The sequence below is a fragment of the Peromyscus eremicus genome, chromosome 5 (assembly GCF_949786415.1).
Source record: "Peromyscus eremicus chromosome 5, PerEre_H2_v1, whole genome shotgun sequence".
Lineage (NCBI taxonomy): Eukaryota > Metazoa > Chordata > Mammalia > Rodentia > Cricetidae > Peromyscus > Peromyscus eremicus.
Genome location: NC_081420.1, coordinates 125,599,015 through 125,616,881, shown reverse-complemented (window position 1 = coordinate 125,616,881; position 17,867 = coordinate 125,599,015). Strand labels below are relative to the sequence as shown.

The following is a 17,867-nucleotide window of genomic DNA, read 5'->3' as shown; positions in this document are numbered from 1 at the left end:
TTGTACTTGAATTTCCTTTCACATCTCCTAGGTCACATACCTGGTTAGACTCTGTGACGGGAAGGGCCTGGATTTCAACTCGCTCTGCTTATTGACACACTCCAGAATAGAGGCCAAGCTGCTACAGTGGTGACCTACTTGTGTCTATATGTGCTTAAGATCCAACTGTTGCTGGCTTCCAAAGAGGCAGCCACACAGTTGACTACCATTAGTTTGTGTTTCCTCCCCTATTCACAACCCACCCACCAATTCCTCGGAAGACCTATGAACCCTGGAAGATCATACCTACTATTACCTCTGCCTGGAGCACTTTCAAGGACCTTCCACACTATCTTGCCACCTTTGGGATCTAGAGCAAATCTTCTCAAGCTGTCAACCCTGACCAACTTTATTTTTTGTATGTGGTTTTTGGAGAGAGTCTACATGAGACAAGGGTTACCCTAAACTCCTGATCCACCTGCCTCCACCTCCCAAGCACTGAGATCATGGCATGAGTCACCATGCCCACTCCTACATCATATGTGTTAACTGAGTGAATGAACATAGTGCCTTCAGATTGCTTTGTCAGAAAGGTCAGGGGCACCACCTTAACACTCCAGGATCAGAGCTATCTGTCCTTCCTCAGGTCCCATCAGAACTTGCTGTTGTACAACCTGTCTTTATAGTGTCTTGAGACCTCTACTGAGACACTTCCTCACCTCCCTCCCTCCAGACTTTGATCAAATGTCACCTAAGGAGGCTGGAAAGATGACTTAGCTGTTAAAGGCATTGATGCTCTCCCAGAGGACCCAGGCTGAATTCCTAGCAACTACATGACAGTTCACAACCAGCTGTAACTCTAGTTCCAGGGGATCTGCTGCTATCTTTGGTCTCCACAGGTACCAGGCATGCATGTGGTATACAGACATGCATAAAAGCAAAAAATAAAATTTTTTAAAAGTGGCATATGGGCTGGAGAGAATCTATCAACCATTAAAGGCTAGGCTCACAACCAAAAAATATAAAAAGAGGCCTAAAACAGACATCCCCTCCCCAACAAGCCTCTATCCTATCCTTGTTAGTAGTCACCACCCAAAAAGCCTCCCCGCTTTCTTCCCATCTGTCTCCTCTAAGGACAGGGAGAGTGTTGGCTGGTTGATGCTCTGATCCCCAGAGTCCAGAACAGCCTTGGCATATGGTGGTAAGTGCTTGGTCACTATCTGGGGAAGAAATAAAATAGCAGCTCTGAATTAACCAAATCGTAAGATTAGTGCACAGCACACAACGGGGTGCTGGAGACTGGACAGTGCCTTATGTGCACCAGACAAGCACACTCACACTTAAGTACAAGCCAAGTCACAGTAAACCGAGACTGTGAAGGACTTGGAAGGTAGTGCATGTCCATACCATGCTGCCAAGGGAGGAAACAAACCCATGCAGCACATAAGACCCTGTCTCAAAATAAAAACACAAACCAGACAGGACTCCAAGTGCCACAGTTACTAAAGAGGGAAGATGTCTTGAGGGTACATGACAGGCCGCATGGTCCCTGGCTACAGAACTTCCCTTCACCTCCTCACAATGGGTCCACTCCAGCACTGGTAGGTGTGGCAGCCACCAGTGGGGACAGTCTGAGCTGGGAGACCGCAAAGACGACACAGCAAGCACACAGCTCCAGCACTAAATCAGGTTCTTTACTTCTCAGAAGTGACTGCTAAAAGGAGAAGGACAGCAAGAGAGACAGACAGAGCCAGAGAAAGCGGTGGTGGGAAGAAAGGGGACAGTAAACCACTGGTCTAGTGAGTCTCAGGAGGCAAGTGCTCAAGGTAAAAAAAGAGTCCTGGAGAATGGTCTGCGGCCACGGGAAGCGCCTTGGTTTCCTTCTGTGTATCAGTCCTCCAGGAAGGCCGCTGCCATTACCGCCTTAAATAGTTATGTACATTGCAGAGAGTCCCAGGCAGTGAGCACCTGGGAGGGGGTCATTTCACCAGGGGTCGAGTTTTATCATCGTCACCGCACTGGTGGGCTTTGTACTTTTTCACTTCTGCCATGTACTTGGCCCATGCGTCACCTTTACTTGTTAATACCTGTGGGGTTGGAGGAGGGGAGGACTGGTTGGAAGACAGATGCCCGAGAAGCTGGGGACAAGAGTCAGGAACATCATGACAGCTCCCCCACCCCCAATGTCACACTAAAATGCAGAGCCAGGTTATCTGGGGACCTACCACCCTACCAGGCCCACCCATCCAAAGCCTGAGTCTGGAAGGAAAAGGCAGTTAAGGTGGCACCCCTAGCCAGCCCACTCACCTCATCCTCCGTCTTCTGCTTCTTGGCTACTATTCCTGTCTTGAGGGCTAGTTTGTTCCCGCCTCTGCGCTTGCCCACCTGGGTGAAGGGACAGAAGACTGCAAGGGTTACAGGAGCCGGGCCCGCCCTTGGCGGTGCTGAGGCCCACTACACCTTCCTATCGACGCCTCGCCCAGCTCCTCCAGCCGGCCGACCTGCGCAGCAATCAGAGAGGAGCACACTCGACTCAGCGCCTGCCCTGGGCTGCCATGCCCAGGCAGTCCTGGGCCCCAGGCTACCCTCCCAGGGGGCCAGAGGAGTGCTCACCTTACTGGGGACTGGCTCTGTCCTCACTCTTTCTGCCCAGGCCTCACCCTGTCCCGGCAGGGACCATATAGGTAACAATACCTTTATTGAGCATTACTACATACCAAGCCTTATATGCCACACAAAGGGTGCTGTGGTCATGTTATCTCCTCTCACATTCAGTTATGCTGTTTGAAAGTAATAACTACCCCATTTTAGAGAAAACACAAGTGTCTGGGAGGGGCAGGACAGGCTGTCAACAAGAGAGCAATACTCATGATCAGATGGTGCAAAGCCAGTCAGAGCATCCTGAATCACAAAGTATCCTTAATTCTCCTGTCCTGATCTGGCCTGGCTTTTTTAGGGGTGTAACTATAATGGCTACTCATGAACAAATGAAAATAATAGTAACACTACTGCTGCTCCCATTCCTGGAAAAAATTTCAACCTCTACTCTTGACTGTCACTTTCTACTTCCTCTAAGAACAGTCTTGCTCTGGATTTTCACCCTGGTATCCCATCTTCTCCCCTTAACTGGGGGGCCTCTAAGACAACATCCTGTGCTCACCCTTCAACTAGGCATCAGACACTGCTGGGACTACATCGCCCCACTCACCACTTTTTGTGAGATGCTGCAGATGGAATCTAGGATCAAGCACTCCAAGCATCTAACAGAGCTAAATCCCCACACCTCTTGTTTGTACTTTAAGCTGGGTCTCACAAAGTTGCTCAGGCTGGCTCTGAATTCATTCTGTACTTGAGGCCCTCCAGTCTCAGCTCCCACACAAACACACCCTTTTTGTGTGGTTTCTAAAAACAGGTTATTGCTACATAACCTTGGCTGAGTTCAAACTCTGCGACCCTCCTGTCTCAGCCTCTACAGTGCTAGGATCACATGTGTGTACCACCCTGTCTGGCTCATACACCCTTGTAAGAGGTAAGGAAACTTGAGCCTTACCCCAAACCACAGAGCTGGATCCAGGATTTGACCCACGATCTGCTATTCTCAAACCAATATTTCTTCCTCCCCACTACAGGGCCTCTAATGCAACGCCTGAGACAAAGCAAGCTCAAAACTAACAAAAATTATATGTCCAATTGATTTAACCTAGAGCTCAACCGGGTACTCTCGGCATTTTCAGCTAAATCATTCTTTGTTATCCCATGCACTGTAGGATATTGAACAGCATTCCTGTACCTACCCATAGATGTCACTAGCATCTCCTCTCAGAGTTTTAACAACCAAAATGTCTACAGACTTTACAAAATACATGAGGGTAAGGAGACTTGTCCCCAGTAGAGAACCACTGGTCTAGTTCTTTCTCTAAGAGTGTGTACTGACTTTTCTATGGGATACTCATATCAAAAGGAAAAATGATGTCAATTACTAGAACTACAGAAAATCAGAGTAGGCAACCCAGGCTCCAAACAAACAACGTTCTGTTCTGTCAAATTCACCACTGAATACCCATCACAAGGTAAGGTGCTCAATAAACGGACAACAGTTAAGTGATATAGAAAGAAATCGAATGATCTTCCTAAGGTCACAAAGTCAGTGACTTGCTTGTTGTTGTTGGTTGGTTGGTTTTGTTTAATTAGGACAGGCTCTCACTTTCGAATCCTCGGTCTTCTTGAATCCGGAGTGCTGGTATTGCAAGGCGTGTGTCACCACGCCCGGCTACGGTCCGTGGTGTGAGTCTAACGAATACAGCAGACTCGGAATTTGAATTTGTCCCCTCCTTTTCCCTCAAATTGTGTGTTTGGGTCCCCACTATTCAAAGTCAAAATCAAACAGGAATCCTAGCATCTAGGGTCCCCTATCCCCAGAGCGCTGCTTCCAATGCAATTTCCCGGTTCCCGGGTCCCGCGAGTAAGACCTGGGGCTTCCCACTACCGCCCAGAAACACCCCTCGTCCGGAATCCAGGTTCAACATTCTCAGCAAGCGACCGGGACCGTCCGGGCATCCCGGCTGAAGACTGCCTGGGACCAGGACACCCCTTCCCGGGCCCGACTCCCCCTGCCAATACGGGCCCCGGCGCCCGCCCCCACCCCCGCGGCTCCTTACGAAGCTGAGTGTGGGGCCTGGGCCGCCCTTCCTCTTCGGATTCCCTGGGCCCGCCGCGGCGGAGGCCGATGGGTCGGGTCGCTGCGGGCCCGGGGGTGGCTCCTCCTGCCGCTGCCGCTGCTCCTCCTCCATTTTCCGCTTGAACAGCTCCAGGAAGCTGCCGTCGTTGGCGAACAAGTTCACACCGCCGGACACCGGACTTGAGCCCGATACCTCGTCGTCCCCGCTCTCGGGTGACGTTCCTGGCCCCGACTCAGCCCATCGGCTCCTGCCGCCGCCCGCCGGGCCGGGCGCCTCCCGACCCGGAGGCTCCGCCCGTCTCCCTCGGGCAGCCATTTTGTCGCCAGGTGCCGCGCAAGGGACTTCGGGAAAGGCTCTCAGACCGCGCGCTTGGCGCGGGACTGGCTTCGTCTGAAGCACTGCATGCTGGGAAGAGAGGAGTGATCCCAGAAGCCAACGCAGAGTGGGCGGGGCTTGGGTGGGGCAAAGGTGCTCTGACCTGGCGACCAGTGGGTGGAGCCCAGAAGCCGGGTTCCTTTCCTTCTGTTCCTCGGATTTTCCTAATCCTGCCAGCACGAGTTCGTTAAACAGACAGAAGCACAGAACCATCGTCTGGAACCCGAGTTTCCTCTAAAGGTTGAGAGCACAGTCCCAGTCGACCACCAGAACTCTGTAATTGAAAAGATCTTGTTTGGGCCGGGCGGTGGTGGCGCACGCCTTTAATCCCAGCACTCGGGAGGCAGAGCCAGGCGGATCTCTGTGAGTTCGAGGCCAGCCTGGACTACCAAGTGAGTTCCAGGAAAGGCGCAAAGCTACACAGAGAAACCCTGTCTCGAAAAACCAAAAAAAAAAAAAAAAAAAAAAAAAGATCTTGTTTGGCGACTGCGTGCTCTATGAACTCTTGGGAACTTGGGTGGCCTCTAACTAGTTCTGGAAAGCATATCTATCTAACTTGATACCTCCTATTAGAAATGGAAGATTCTCTAGGTTGGACATCTATCTCGGAATTTAATCTCTTACCTTTAAATAAGGAAACTGCTGGCTACGTGCAGCTAGATGCCCTGTCTGAGAGTAGTATTTTAGAAGCTGAGCACTCAAATGAAGCTGAAGATAATTCTAGGCTGAGTCCTTCTCTAAGAGTTAATGTTCTGCGCTGAGTTCTGCACCAAGGGGACTAAGAACCCTTGTATTCCTTCCAGAGAACAGGGATTCAATTCAAACAGCGTTTGCTGAACTTGGAGCACACACGTGTACAAGGGGGGAGCACAACGCCAAGCGCAACCAGAGTTTCGGAAACTAAAGTTCTCTCTACAAGGACGACTGTTGCAGATATCATTCCTGCCCAGCATGGGTATTCCGAGCACAGAGGCAAAAGTCTGCATACCCTGCCACAAATGGAGTCTTTTTGCCTTTTATCGACCCTCAGCCAACTAACCAGTTCGTTCGTGATTGGTTTGCGGCAGGAGCCAGGTGGCTCACAACCAACTGAGTAAGTGGCGGACAAGAAGAGATGTTGAGGTACAAAATAGAAAGTAAGGAGGAAATGATCATCAGGAATCTGAGCCTATAGAATCGAGCCAAGAGACACCTCTGCTCTAACTTCAAAGAGCTTAGACGGGATGTTTGGCTGGTTGCTAAGGAGAGAGAGGTTGCCGCCTACAGGGACTTGAGCGTGACTAGTGGAAGTGAAACAAGCTACAGCCAATGAAAAGAGTACCGCAAGACTTAGGATCCAATCACTGGAAGGCAATGATGTGAGTCATACCAATATACTTACAAGACAGGGTCATTCTTAGAAAACTACAGACAAAAGTTCACCAAGGTGAGTCCTCGACGCATAAAACGGTGAAAATATAGCGTTTATTGTTCCTAAATGTCAATGCAGGAGTAGAATAAGTCAGGCTTCCCGCCTCCACAGGGATGTGGCAGATTCATTTCCCCTGTAGGTGTTTAGGACGTGGTGCGTCCCGCTCGATCACGTGACCCGGCTCCAAGATGGCGGCAGGGGTGGCCGGGTGGGGGGTTGAGGCAGAGGAGTTCGAGGATGCTCCTGATGTGGAGCCGCTAGAACCCACGCTTAGCAATATCATCGAGCAGCGCAGCCTTAAGTGGATCTTCGTCGGGGGCAAAGGTGGCGTGGGTAAGACCACCTGCAGGTAAGGAGGCTCTGGTGGGGCCAAGAAGACGGGTGGGATGTACCACCGGACGAAGGGGAGGACTGGGGCCGGCTTTTTCATCCCGAGCGGGGCAAAGCGAGCTGAGCGGGGCTCTTCGGGGTTGTACTCTCCGGAAGTTACTGCAGCTTGCCGAAGATACCTCCTGAATGCAAGCCTGGCGTCCTGAGTTGGATTATCCCTCTTTGGGTCTTGTGAATCCAGCGCGTGGTGTGTGCAGAGGAGCATTTAAATAATCGCAGTCGCCTGGACAGTACCCCCTAGGAAGTTGATAGTAGAGGGGACACTAATACAAGCTGTTATAGTATGACGAACCTTCCATTTGATGCCCAGCGCGGGAAGGAGTAGAAGGGAGTGTAAAAGGCACATGGTTAGAGTGCCTCAGTCCATTGAGAGGTGAAGTACGTGTTGTCCCTGAACGAGGGAGGGAGGAAGAGCAATCTGTGCTGGTTGGACAGCTGGACTGTGCCACTGCATACCAAAAAAGCAGGCACTCTAACAGGCCGAACCAGTCAACTAAACATTGCACACCAGTCCAATCCAAATGGAAGGATCAGGTGGTGATCTCTGCAGATGTTAAGGCATGCTCCCATACTTGCTCTTAAGGTCCCTCTGATCCAGGTCCCTGCGGCCCGACTTTGCATCTCCTGCTATAAACCCCACTACCAAGGCTGGCTCCTCACTCCTCGTCTTCCTTCCTTCCTTCCTATGTGCAGCTGCAGCCTGGCGGTCCAGCTGTCTAAAGGACGTGAGAGTGTTCTAATCATTTCCACAGACCCAGCCCACAACATCTCAGATGCTTTTGATCAGAAGTTCTCCAAGGTGCCTACCAAGGTCAAAGGCTATGACAACCTCTTTGCTATGGTAGGTAAAGCTGGAACTGGCTCTGGTTGAGGTTCCCTTTTTTGTTGGTGTTACTGTTGTTGTTTGTTTGTTTGTTTGGTGGTTGGTTTTTTGAGACAGAGTTTCTCCGTGTAGCTTTGGTACCTGTCCTGGATCTCACGCTGTAGACCAGGCTGGCCTTGAACTCACAGAGATACGCCTGGCTCTGCCTCCCAGGTGCTGAGATAAAAGGCGTACACTAGCACGGCCTGGCGTTTTGTTTTGTTTTGTTTTAATGACAGGTGTTTTACACAGAATGCACGCCTAATACCCATGCAGGCCAGAAGAGGGCATCAGATCCTCTGGAGTTACAGATGGTTATGAGCCACACCATCTGGGTGCTGGGAATCAAGCCCAAATGCTCAGGAAGAGCAGCCAGTGCTCTTAACCACTGAGCTCCAACCAGAAGGTCTTCTAGGGGCATACCTACCAGCAGCCACCAAGCCATTCATAGTCTACATACTCCTCTCTTTGGTGTCACCCTTTCCCTGCATACTCCCAGAGGGACGTATGGGAAGGACACCATTAAGGAACAGGAAGGTGACCAAATGGAGCTAAGCAAGCAAAGGGAAGGGAAGGAGTAGGAGGAAGAACTAACCAGAGGTAGGCACTGTGGGGTTTTGCTGGCCAAGCAAAAGCAGTTTGGCTTTGAGTCTAAGTTTGATAGAAGGCTTTTGGAGCTGGAAGGTTTCTCCAGTCCTGCCTGGCCCTGCAGTTGGGATGAATCTCTCCCTCCCGCGTCCCGCAACTGCTTGGTCCCAAGTAAACACACTGAGGCTTATATTATTTACAAACTGTATGACCTGTGGGTCAGACTTCTTGTTAGCTAGCTCTTATATCTTAAATTAACCCATATGTATTAAATTATGCATTGCTACATGGGTTCGTGGGTTACCAGTACTTTTACATCTTGCTTCTCCTGGTGGCAGCTCTCAGCTTCTTTTTCCAGACTCCTTCCTCTTTCCTGTCTCTCTCGGATTTCCTGCCTGCCTCTAAGCTGCCTTGCCATAGGCCAAGTCAGCTTATACAACATATATATATTCACAGCGTACAGAAAGACATCCCCAAGCAGGCTTTTTTTTTTTTTTTTTTTTTTTTTTTTTTTTAGAAAGCTATTCTTGGGCTGGAGAGATGGCTCAGAGGTTAAGAGCACTGCTTGCTCTTCCAAAGGTCCTGAGTTCAATTCCCAGCAACCACATGGTGGCTCACAACCATCTGTAATGAGTCTGGTGCCCTCTTCTGGCCTGCAGGGATACATGTATACAAATAAATAAATCTTTAAAAAAAAAAAAAAAAAAAAAAAAAAGAAAGCTATTCTTTTGAAGATTAACTTTATTTTTAGTTATATGTGCAGTGGGCCAGAGGTATCAGGTTCCCCTTGAGTTACCGGCAATTGTGAACTCCCACCCCTATGTGGGTACTGGAAATTGAATGAGGGTCCTCTAGAAAGCAGTACACACTCTTAACTGCTGAGCCATCTCTCTAGCCCCATACTCATGTTGTTGTTAGTGGTGGTGGTGGTGGTGGTGCTGCTGCTGCTGCTCCTGCTGCTGCTGCTGCTACTGCTTGAGATGAAGCCCAGGGTATCCAGCATGCTAGACCATTATTCAGTCTCATTCCCAGCTTTCAAGTTCATGCTTTGTAAAGGGCTGGGCATGATGACGCATACCTTTAATCCCAGCGCTAGAGAAGTAGAGGCAGGTGGATCACTATGAATTTGAGGCCAGCAGGGCTCCATAGTAGGACCCTATCTTTAAAAATATTATAGTGCCTGGCCCGGGGTGGTGGCACATGCCTTTAATCCCAGCACTGGGAGGCAGAGCCAGACGGATCTCTGTGAGTTCAAGGCCAGCCTGGGCTACAGAGCGAGTTCCAGGACAGCTAGGGTTACATAGACAAACCGTGCCTGGAAAAACAAACAAACAAAAAAAAAAAAAACAAAGAAATCCATGTCTGGCTGTCATATGGAAATTAGATTGCAAGTCAAGGGTGAAATCAGGAAGAGTAGCAAAAAGGCTGGGGGTTTACATACGTCACATCTTCATGTTTTCTGTGTGTGTGTGTGTGTGTGTGTGTGTGTGTGTGTGTGCATACACCCATGCCCATGTGCCATTATGGAGGTATCAGGACACCTCCAGGTACTGGGATACTGATGCTTGCTCTTCCCCCTTGTTTGAGACAGAGTCTCTCGCTTACAGCTGTATGCACAAGGCCAGGTGGCCAGAGAGTTGCCAGGGGTTCCCCACCTCTTATCTCAACAGAGCAGCCCTGGGATTATGGAGTCATGCTACCATGCCCACCTTTGCACGGGTTCTGGAGACCCAAATTTTGGTTCCCACACTTACACAAGTGCTTTATCCACTAGGCCATCCTTTTTTTTTTTTTTACACTTTTATGTGTGTGTTCGTGTGGCTGTGTGTGGCATGTGCTGCTTGCCTGCAGTGCTTGGAGAGGTATGAAGAAGACTTCAGATTCCTCTTGAACTAAAGATACAAGTAGTTGTGAAATGCCTGATGTGAGTGCTGGGAATCAAACCTACGTTCCCTGCAAGAACAGCTAGTACTCTTAACCACTAAGGCATCTCTTCAAGCCTCGTTATTCTGAGTTTTTTGTTTATTTGTTTGTTTTGAGACTGAGTCTCATGTAGTCTAGTGTGGCCTCAACCTTGTAGCCAAGGATAACCTTAAACTTATGATCCTCCTCGAAAGTATGGGGATGACAGGCATATGACATGGGCCTGACAAAAACTGATTGGTTTCACTTCATTTTTTTTTTTTTTCTTGTGCATTGATGTTATGTCTGCATGTACGTTTATGCACCAAGTGGATGTGGTGCCCTCGGGTCCAGAAGAGGGTGTTGGATCCCCTGGGACTGGATTTATACGTGGTGGTGAACCTCCATGTGGTTGCTGGGAATTGAACCTGGGCCCTCTAGAACAGCATCCAGGACTCTTAACTTCCTAGCCATCTCTCCAGTGCCTAAGATTGCTTGGTTTTGGTTTAATGAGGGTAATAGTAACTGTCATGATGAGAGCTGAGAAATGGGAACCTCACAGGAGAGAAACAGGGAGTTGTTGAGACAGAGTTTCAACTATACTGCCCAGGCTAGCCTTGAACTCCTGCTCAGTCTCTAGAGCAGCTGAGTCTGCAGGAACACAGCACCACACTTGGCTTTTGAAGGGCTTGTCTGAGAAAGATGGTGGTAGGGCATATTTGAATGTGACTGGAACTTGCCAGAGCAGAGAGAAATAATTTGGCGGGGATAGTTCTTGAAGGCTGAGCTCTGTCCAGCATACAGAGCCAGGACCTCGACTCTGCCAGGGATGCAAATCAAAAGGAAGTATGTGGCGCCTGGGGTTCTTCCCAGGGCAAATGAGGTGTTAAAACCAGCAGCATTTCATCTTTTCTTTCTTTAATTTTTATTTATCTATTGTGTATATTGTATACAGTGTTTTGCCTACATGCCAGAAGAGGGCACCAGATGTTATTACAGATGGTTGTGAGCCACCATGTGGTTGCTGGGAATTGAACTCAGGACCTCTGGAAGAGCAGTCAGTGCTCTTAACCTCTGAGCTATCTCTCCAGCCCCTACTTTCTTTCTTTAAAAAACTAAAAGAATCGGGGCTGGAGAGATAGCTCAGAGGTTAAGAGCACTGCTTGTTCTTCCAAAGGTCCTGAGTTCAATTCCCAGCAACCACATGGTGGCTCACAACCATCTGTAATGAGATCTGGTGCCCTCTTCTGGCCTGCAAGCATACATGCAGGCAGAACACTGTATACGTAATAAATAAATTAATTTAAAAAAAAAAAAAAAAAAAACTAAAAGAATCTGCCAGGCTTTGGTGGCACATGCCTTTAATCCCAGCACTCAGGAAGCAGAGGCAGGTGGATATCTGAGTTCAAGGTCAGCCTGGTCTACAGAGTTGGTTCCAGGACAGCCAAGGCTACACAAAGAAACCCTGTCTTGAAAAACCAAATAAATAAATAATAGAATTATATTCAAAGATGGCCCACATTAGAGGCATGATCTGAAAAATAGTTGGAGCTAGCTGTGGTTGTATATTGGGAAGGCAAATTTTGGGTGGCACACAGCTATGCAAATCCTGCAATGGGCATGGGTTTCAGTTTATCTTTGGGGCCTCCCCTAGTCCCAGTTTGCAATTTCTTACTTGATTGTGAAGGTTAAACTATTGATGGGACAGACCCAGGATCCTATGTGGTTGGAGCCCTACATGGGCTTCCTCTGGCCTGCACCTAGGAGTTGAGACCCCCTCTGGGAGTCGGTCATCGCAGCAGCCTGAGTCTGGTCCCCTTGGCCCCCAGGAGATAGACCCCAGCCTGGGCGTGGCAGAGCTCCCCGACGAGTTCTTCGAGGAGGACAACATGCTGAGCATGGGCAAGAAGATGATGCAGGAGGCCATGAGCGCCTTCCCTGGCATTGATGAGGCCATGAGCTATGCTGAGGTCATGAGGTAAGCCTGGGAGGGCTTGGAGGGCTGCCTGCCTCCCCTGGGAGGGCCTCTGGTGTGAGCCTGACCCTCATCTCCCCTCAGGCTGGTGAAAGGCATGAATTTCTCAGTGGTAGTGTTCGACACAGCACCCACCGGCCACACACTCAGACTCCTGAACTTCCCTACCATCGTGGAGCGAGGCCTGGGCCGCCTCATGCAGATCAAGAACCAGATCAGCCCCTTCATCTCACAGGCAGGTGCCACACACTCCTTCTGTTGGTGTCTTGCCGGTGCCATGTTCCGTGTGGCAGAGCAAGAAGCATGGTCCCCTGTCTCCCCCGCTGTCAAATGGACTGCCTCCCTCCAAATTTCACCCGCTATGTGACCTCAAGTCAATCTTTCACTTCTCTGGGTCTTCCTTTCCTTCTCTGTCAGCTGTAATGCTCATTCAACAGCACATACACTTAAAAAAAAAAAAATGGAAGGACCAAGAATGGTTCTGTGGATTGTCAATAGTATGACACTTGCCCCCACTCCCGTGTCTAGAGAGAGCATAGTCTTTCCTCCAGCCTCACTCAGATAGTAATGTCTGCTAGGTATCTACTTAGTGCTTAGCACCAGTCTGTAATAAAACACATGGCAGCTCACATAGCAAACAGCTCTTGGAGGTAAGGTGTGGAGATGGAAAAACTGAGAATTCAGGAGGTCAGATATCTTGGCTTGTTTGCTCACAAAGTGGGAGAACTAAAATTACACAGACCTACCCCATGAGTTGGCCCCAGGACCCACACCTTTCATGGAAATGCTGCAGTATTCAGCAAGCCCCTGATGGGCCCAGGAAGGTGACAAACCTGTCCCCTCATCCCCACAGATGTGCAACATGCTGGGCCTGGGGGACATGAATGCTGACCAGCTGGCCTCCAAGCTAGAAGAGACATTGCCTGTCATCCGATCTGTTAGTGAGCAGTTCAAGGACCCTGTGAGTTGTGATCCAGCAGGTGGTGAGAGGCTCATGAGGATAGCGAGATCCCTTCCTTACTCTTGTCTTGTGCCCCACAGGAACAGACGACCTTCATCTGTGTGTGCATCGCCGAATTCTTGTCCTTGTATGAGACAGAGCGGCTGATCCAGGAGCTAGCTAAGTGCAAGATCGACACCCACAACATCATCGTCAACCAGCTCGTCTTCCCTGACCCTGAAAAACCCTGCAAGATGTGTGAGGCTCGCCACAAGATCCAGGCCAAATACCTGGACCAGGTGTGTCCACCTGCCCAGCCCCAGCCCAGCCAAGAATCCTGTATCTTTTACTGTTATTATCTTTGAGGGCTGGGGCTGTAGCTCAGTAGAGAGAGACAGAGGGACAGAGGAAGGGAGGGAGGAAGGGAGGGACAGAGAGAGTTCATTTTGGTCTTGCTGTGGATAGTACTTGAGGCTTTTTACATGCTTAGCAATACTCTTCTGTAGAGCCATGCCCCCAGTCCTGTCTGACCTCTGTGCCTCCTGATGACCTACCCTCTTCCAACTCCTGGTCCTTCTGTGTCTAGAGGACTGAGGCTGGACTGGGAAGCATGACGTCTAGTCCAGTCCAGGACTTGCTAGCTCCACTCCCACATACTATATCAAGAGGCCTCTGCCCTAACCTGCCACCCCCTTGGAAACCCCTTCTGCCCTTAATCTCTGCTTTCTGCTCTCTAACCTGGTTACAGATGGAAGACCTGTATGAAGACTTTCACATTGTGAAGCTGCCACTGTTACCCCACGAGGTTCGGGGAGCCGATAAAGTCAACACCTTCTCTGCCCTGCTCCTGGAGCCCTACAAGCCCCCCAGCACCCAGTAGCGCCACTGCTCATCCCAGCTGCTGCCACTTCACAGCCTCCTCTTTCTCCGTGGGGCAGAATTTGCACAGAGTCCCCCACAGTACAGGGGGAGCCACTTAGGAGGTGGGAAGTTGGGAGGAGGTCTGTTCCCCCTGGTGGGGCCTGGGGAGGCTGCAATGCCCCCCACCTCTCCCTGCCTCACACTCCTCAATAAAATAATCTTAAACAGCTGTTTGTTAATGGAGGCGTGGGTGGGAAGCACCTATGGGCAGCCATATAGATCATACACTACACAGAAGTCTTTGTCTCCCTCTCACACACGGGTCCAGCCAGAGCACACCCAGGATGATACATGTTTGTGGTAACAGCTGTGGAAAGAGGCTATCTTGGGTAAAAGAGAAGCCTGGTCTTAAAGAGATCCTTTCTAGGGCTTCAAAACCTACAATGAAAGCATTTGCTCCCTTCCTTAAAAAACTCAAGCGTGTGCCAGGTGTGGAGACAGAGGCAGGTGGGATCTCTAAGTTCAAGGCCAGCCTGGTCTATAAAGGGACTTTGAGGACAGGCATGGTTGTTACACAGGTGAAACCCTGTCTCCAGAAACAAAAAAGAAGAAGTCAGAGTGTGGGAATCTTGAGGCCCCATGGCCAGCCTCAGGCTAGAGAACGGATTAAGCAGGCATTGAGCCCAACACCACCTGCTGTTTAGTTTGGGAATTTGTGAGCGCCCTGGGCAGAGGCTGGTCCTGCCAGACTGGGGATTAAGGATCTGCATGCATACCCCTAGTTCCTGCCTTCCTGGGATGCTTTCAGCCCCTCCTGGGGTGGGACTAATGAGGACTGGCGGGTTGGCAGAGGATGCTGGGGGTTCCCTTAAGGCTGGACCTGCTTTCAGAGAAGGCTTCCAGAAGCTCCCCCAGTACAGGCCTTCAGCTGTTCCGAGCTTTACTCCTATAGCCCTTAAATTGGGGACCTGAACTGTGGCACGAATTTTCACACGCCTTTGAACAAGTTACTCAGCAGACCCCTGTCCCCTGCCCTTCTCCCTGCACCCGCTGAACAACCACTATAATGGACACCTGAAAGACTGGGAATAAAACATGACTTCTGAGTGTTTTCCAAGTTCCAAGCCACAGCTGCTTGGTGTGAGGGGACAAAAAGGGGTGCTGGAAGACATACATGACTCAGAAATGTTCTCGGTACAACCAGAGTAGGCATGTCCGGGAATGCATGTAAGGGGAACCCATTCTCGCGCCTAGACTTGCCCTCCACTGGACTGGGTGTGCGCGAGCTGGTATGGGCACGTTGGAGTGACAGATGTAAACAAAAGGAAGCAGCCATAAGGAAGAAGGACCACAGACTCCCAGCCCATACTGCCTGGGTTCAGAACCTAGCCGCTGACTATCATCAGAGTCGTGGTTTGCCTTTGAGGCTGGTGGAAATAACAGGAACCATCTCAGACCTCAGTCAGAGTCATGTGCTAGTGCCGTGAGAGGGCATGTGAACCAGGCAACCTGCCCTCCCGACTATTCGGGGGTCGCGGGAACTGTGGGAATGTGTGTGTGTGCCGGGGGAGAAGGGATAAGCTGCAGGGAGCGCAAGGACACCTGCTAGGCAGTCAGGGCAGCCTGTCCAAGAACAGCCTGTCCAGTAGCCCGGCCTACAGCTGGCAGTGTCGCCCCAACAAGCTATCCTTGCTGGAGTTTATAGGCTGCTGGGCAGCTGGGCAGCGGAGACATAGGTCCAAGGGTGACCAGCCCGAGCTGGTTCCTAATTTACCCAGGTGGGGTAGACATCTGCCAGCCTGGGAACACTGTGTCCTGGCCAGATGGGCCTCCCAGTGGTGCTGCACTGGGTCATTCCCACTTGTGCTGCGAGGCAGGTGGATACCAAGGGACTCATGGGGACCTGCGAGTGCCCCTCCCAGGTCAGACCCCTGAGCCCCTGCCCCTCTCATGCCCGTGTATCTGGACATGCTTGAGGTTGGGGGTGGCAGTGGGAAGTGCTCTGTGTGCCAGGCTGGGAGTGGCTCTCCTGTTGGTGTGTCTCTGAAGACAGAACATCTGTCTTGAGTCAGTACCAAACATAGGGACAAAGATTTATGTCCCTGGTTGTGTGTTCAGGGCATTGTTGAGTATGAGACCTGAGTATATGTCTGGGTGTTTCTGTACCCAGCACATAAAGGAAGAAGCATTGAAACAAGGCCTTTTTTTTTTTTTCATTTTAGACAGAGTTTATAACTTAGATTGTCCTTGAATGTATACCCTCCAAAATGCAGGGATTGAGTACCACCATGCCTGCTTAAATACATTAATGTACAAATGCATTAATGTCACTGAGGATTTAGTTGATGAGATGTTAAGGAAAGGTCCCTGTTGTCATCCCCCTGCCATGCTAGGGATGGAACCCAGGGCTTCATAATTGCTTGGCAAGTCTTCTACCATTAAGCTACTCTTGCAAATTGACAATCGTTGGGAACCACCAAGGCCCTGCTCTGACCCTAGGACTGTATCCCACTGTGTTGAGGAAGATCTCCCCACAGTTCTCATGCGACTTTGGATGAGTCTTTGTTCAGAGGAAAGGGAGACTTCAGACTGAATATGAATGTCTGTGGCTGTGGATGGGAAGGCATGGGGGCATGTGTGCTCTCCTGAGTCTCTGTCATGTGATGAGAGCTTACAGGAAGGCAGGCCCCTGGCCGGCTACTTCTGCCCTCCTATAAGGCTGTTTGGAGCAGCTGGTGTGGGTTCATGAGCTGAGGACTGATTGCTTCCAGGTTTCACTTGCCTTACAGCCACTTGCTCCAGTGGAAGGAAGGGGGTGGGACTTGTGTGACTCTGAACATTTTGTGTGTGTGTGTGTGTGTGTGTGTGTGTGTGTGTGCGCACACACGCGCGCGCAGGTCAAAGGACAGCTTTGTGGAGTTGGTTCTCTTTATATGAGTTCCAGGGATTAAACTCATGCCATGTTTTTTGTTTGTTTTATTTTTTTATTTTGTTTGTTTTTGTTTTGTTTCTCGGAGGCAGGGTTTTATTGTATCGCCCCAGGAGTCCTGGAACTCATTCTGTAAACCAGGCTGGCCTTGAACTCACAGAGATCCGCCTGCCTCTGCCTCCCGAGTGCTGGAACTAAAGGCATGAACCACCACTGTCCAGCATTATTTTTAATACAAAATCCTACCATGTAGCAAACTGAGGCTTGCCCCAAATCACTATGTAGCCCAGGTTGGTGTCTTTATTTCCTCTTGGTGATCCTCCTGCCTCTGCCTCCCCCAAAAAATGATAGGATCATAGATATGCACCTTTATATTTTTTTGGAGGGGGGTCTGGAACTCTCTGTGTAGACCCGTCTATCAGGCTGGTCTCAAACTCACATATTCTGTCTGCCTCTGCCTCTCTAGTGCTTCCTTCCTTTTTTTTTTTTTTTTTACCCCCTCTACACAGGGTTTCTCTATATAGCCCTGGCTGTCCTGGAACTCACTCTGTGATGAAACTCTAGATCAGGCCAGCCTTGAACTTAGAGATCTGCCTGCCTCTGCCTCCCAAGTGCTGGGATTAAGGCATGTCCCAACACCACTGGGCTGTTTATATTTTATTGTGTGTTTTACCTGCATGCACATACATACACTCCATGAATAAATACCCAAGAAGGCTAATGAGAGCATAAGAAGCCTTGTAGCTGGAGTCACAGACAGTTGTAAGCAACAATGTAGGTGCTAGGTACCAAATTCTACAAGAGCAGTATGAGTTCTTAACTTCTGAGCCATATCTCCAGCCCTATTTTTTCAATTGCGGGTACATGTCTCTATGCCTGTGTGGTATAGAGTATGGGTGCCCTTGGATCCCCTGGGGCTGGAGTTACAGATGGTTGTGAGCCAACAGAGTGGGTGCTGGGAACAAACTTAACAAGA

General features: G+C 50.0%; 2 protein-coding genes across 4 annotated transcripts; one reads left to right on the top strand and one right to left on the bottom strand.

Moving 5' to 3' along the window:
• Positions 1–1,652: 1,652 nt before the first annotated feature.
• Trir (telomerase RNA component interacting RNase) lies at positions 1,653–6,321 on the bottom strand. 2 transcript variants are annotated; one of them, XM_059264461.1, is made up of 4 exons: positions 6,022–6,313; positions 4,638–5,307; positions 2,287–2,364; positions 1,653–2,066 (listed from the first exon to the last, which is right to left on the bottom strand). In XM_059264461.1, the coding sequence occupies exons 2-4, from the start codon at positions 5,244–5,246 to the stop codon at positions 1,959–1,961; spliced, it is 795 nt and encodes a 264-aa protein (XP_059120444.1). In that variant the 5' UTR covers positions 5,247–5,307; positions 6,022–6,313; the 3' UTR covers positions 1,653–1,958. The 2 variants fall into 2 exon arrangements, with proteins under 2 accessions (XP_059120444.1, XP_059120445.1); XM_059264462.1 differs by lacking the exons at positions 1,653–2,066; positions 2,287–2,364 and adding an exon at positions 2,371–2,480 and having other exon boundaries at positions 6,022–6,321.
• On the top strand, positions 5,618–14,189 carry Get3 (guided entry of tail-anchored proteins factor 3, ATPase). 2 transcript variants are annotated; one of them, XM_059264456.1, is made up of 7 exons: positions 5,618–6,459; positions 7,528–7,675; positions 12,016–12,164; positions 12,246–12,396; positions 13,015–13,122; positions 13,203–13,400; positions 13,850–14,189. In XM_059264456.1, exons 2-7 carry the CDS (start codon positions 7,673–7,675, stop codon positions 13,979–13,981), a joined length of 741 nt encoding a protein of 246 aa, XP_059120439.1. In that variant the 5' UTR covers positions 5,618–6,459; positions 7,528–7,672; the 3' UTR covers positions 13,982–14,189. The 2 variants fall into 2 exon arrangements, with proteins under 2 accessions (XP_059120439.1, XP_059120438.1); XM_059264455.1 differs by lacking the exon at positions 5,618–6,459 and adding an exon at positions 6,601–6,793.
• The last annotated feature ends 3,678 nt before the right edge of the window (positions 14,190–17,867 follow it).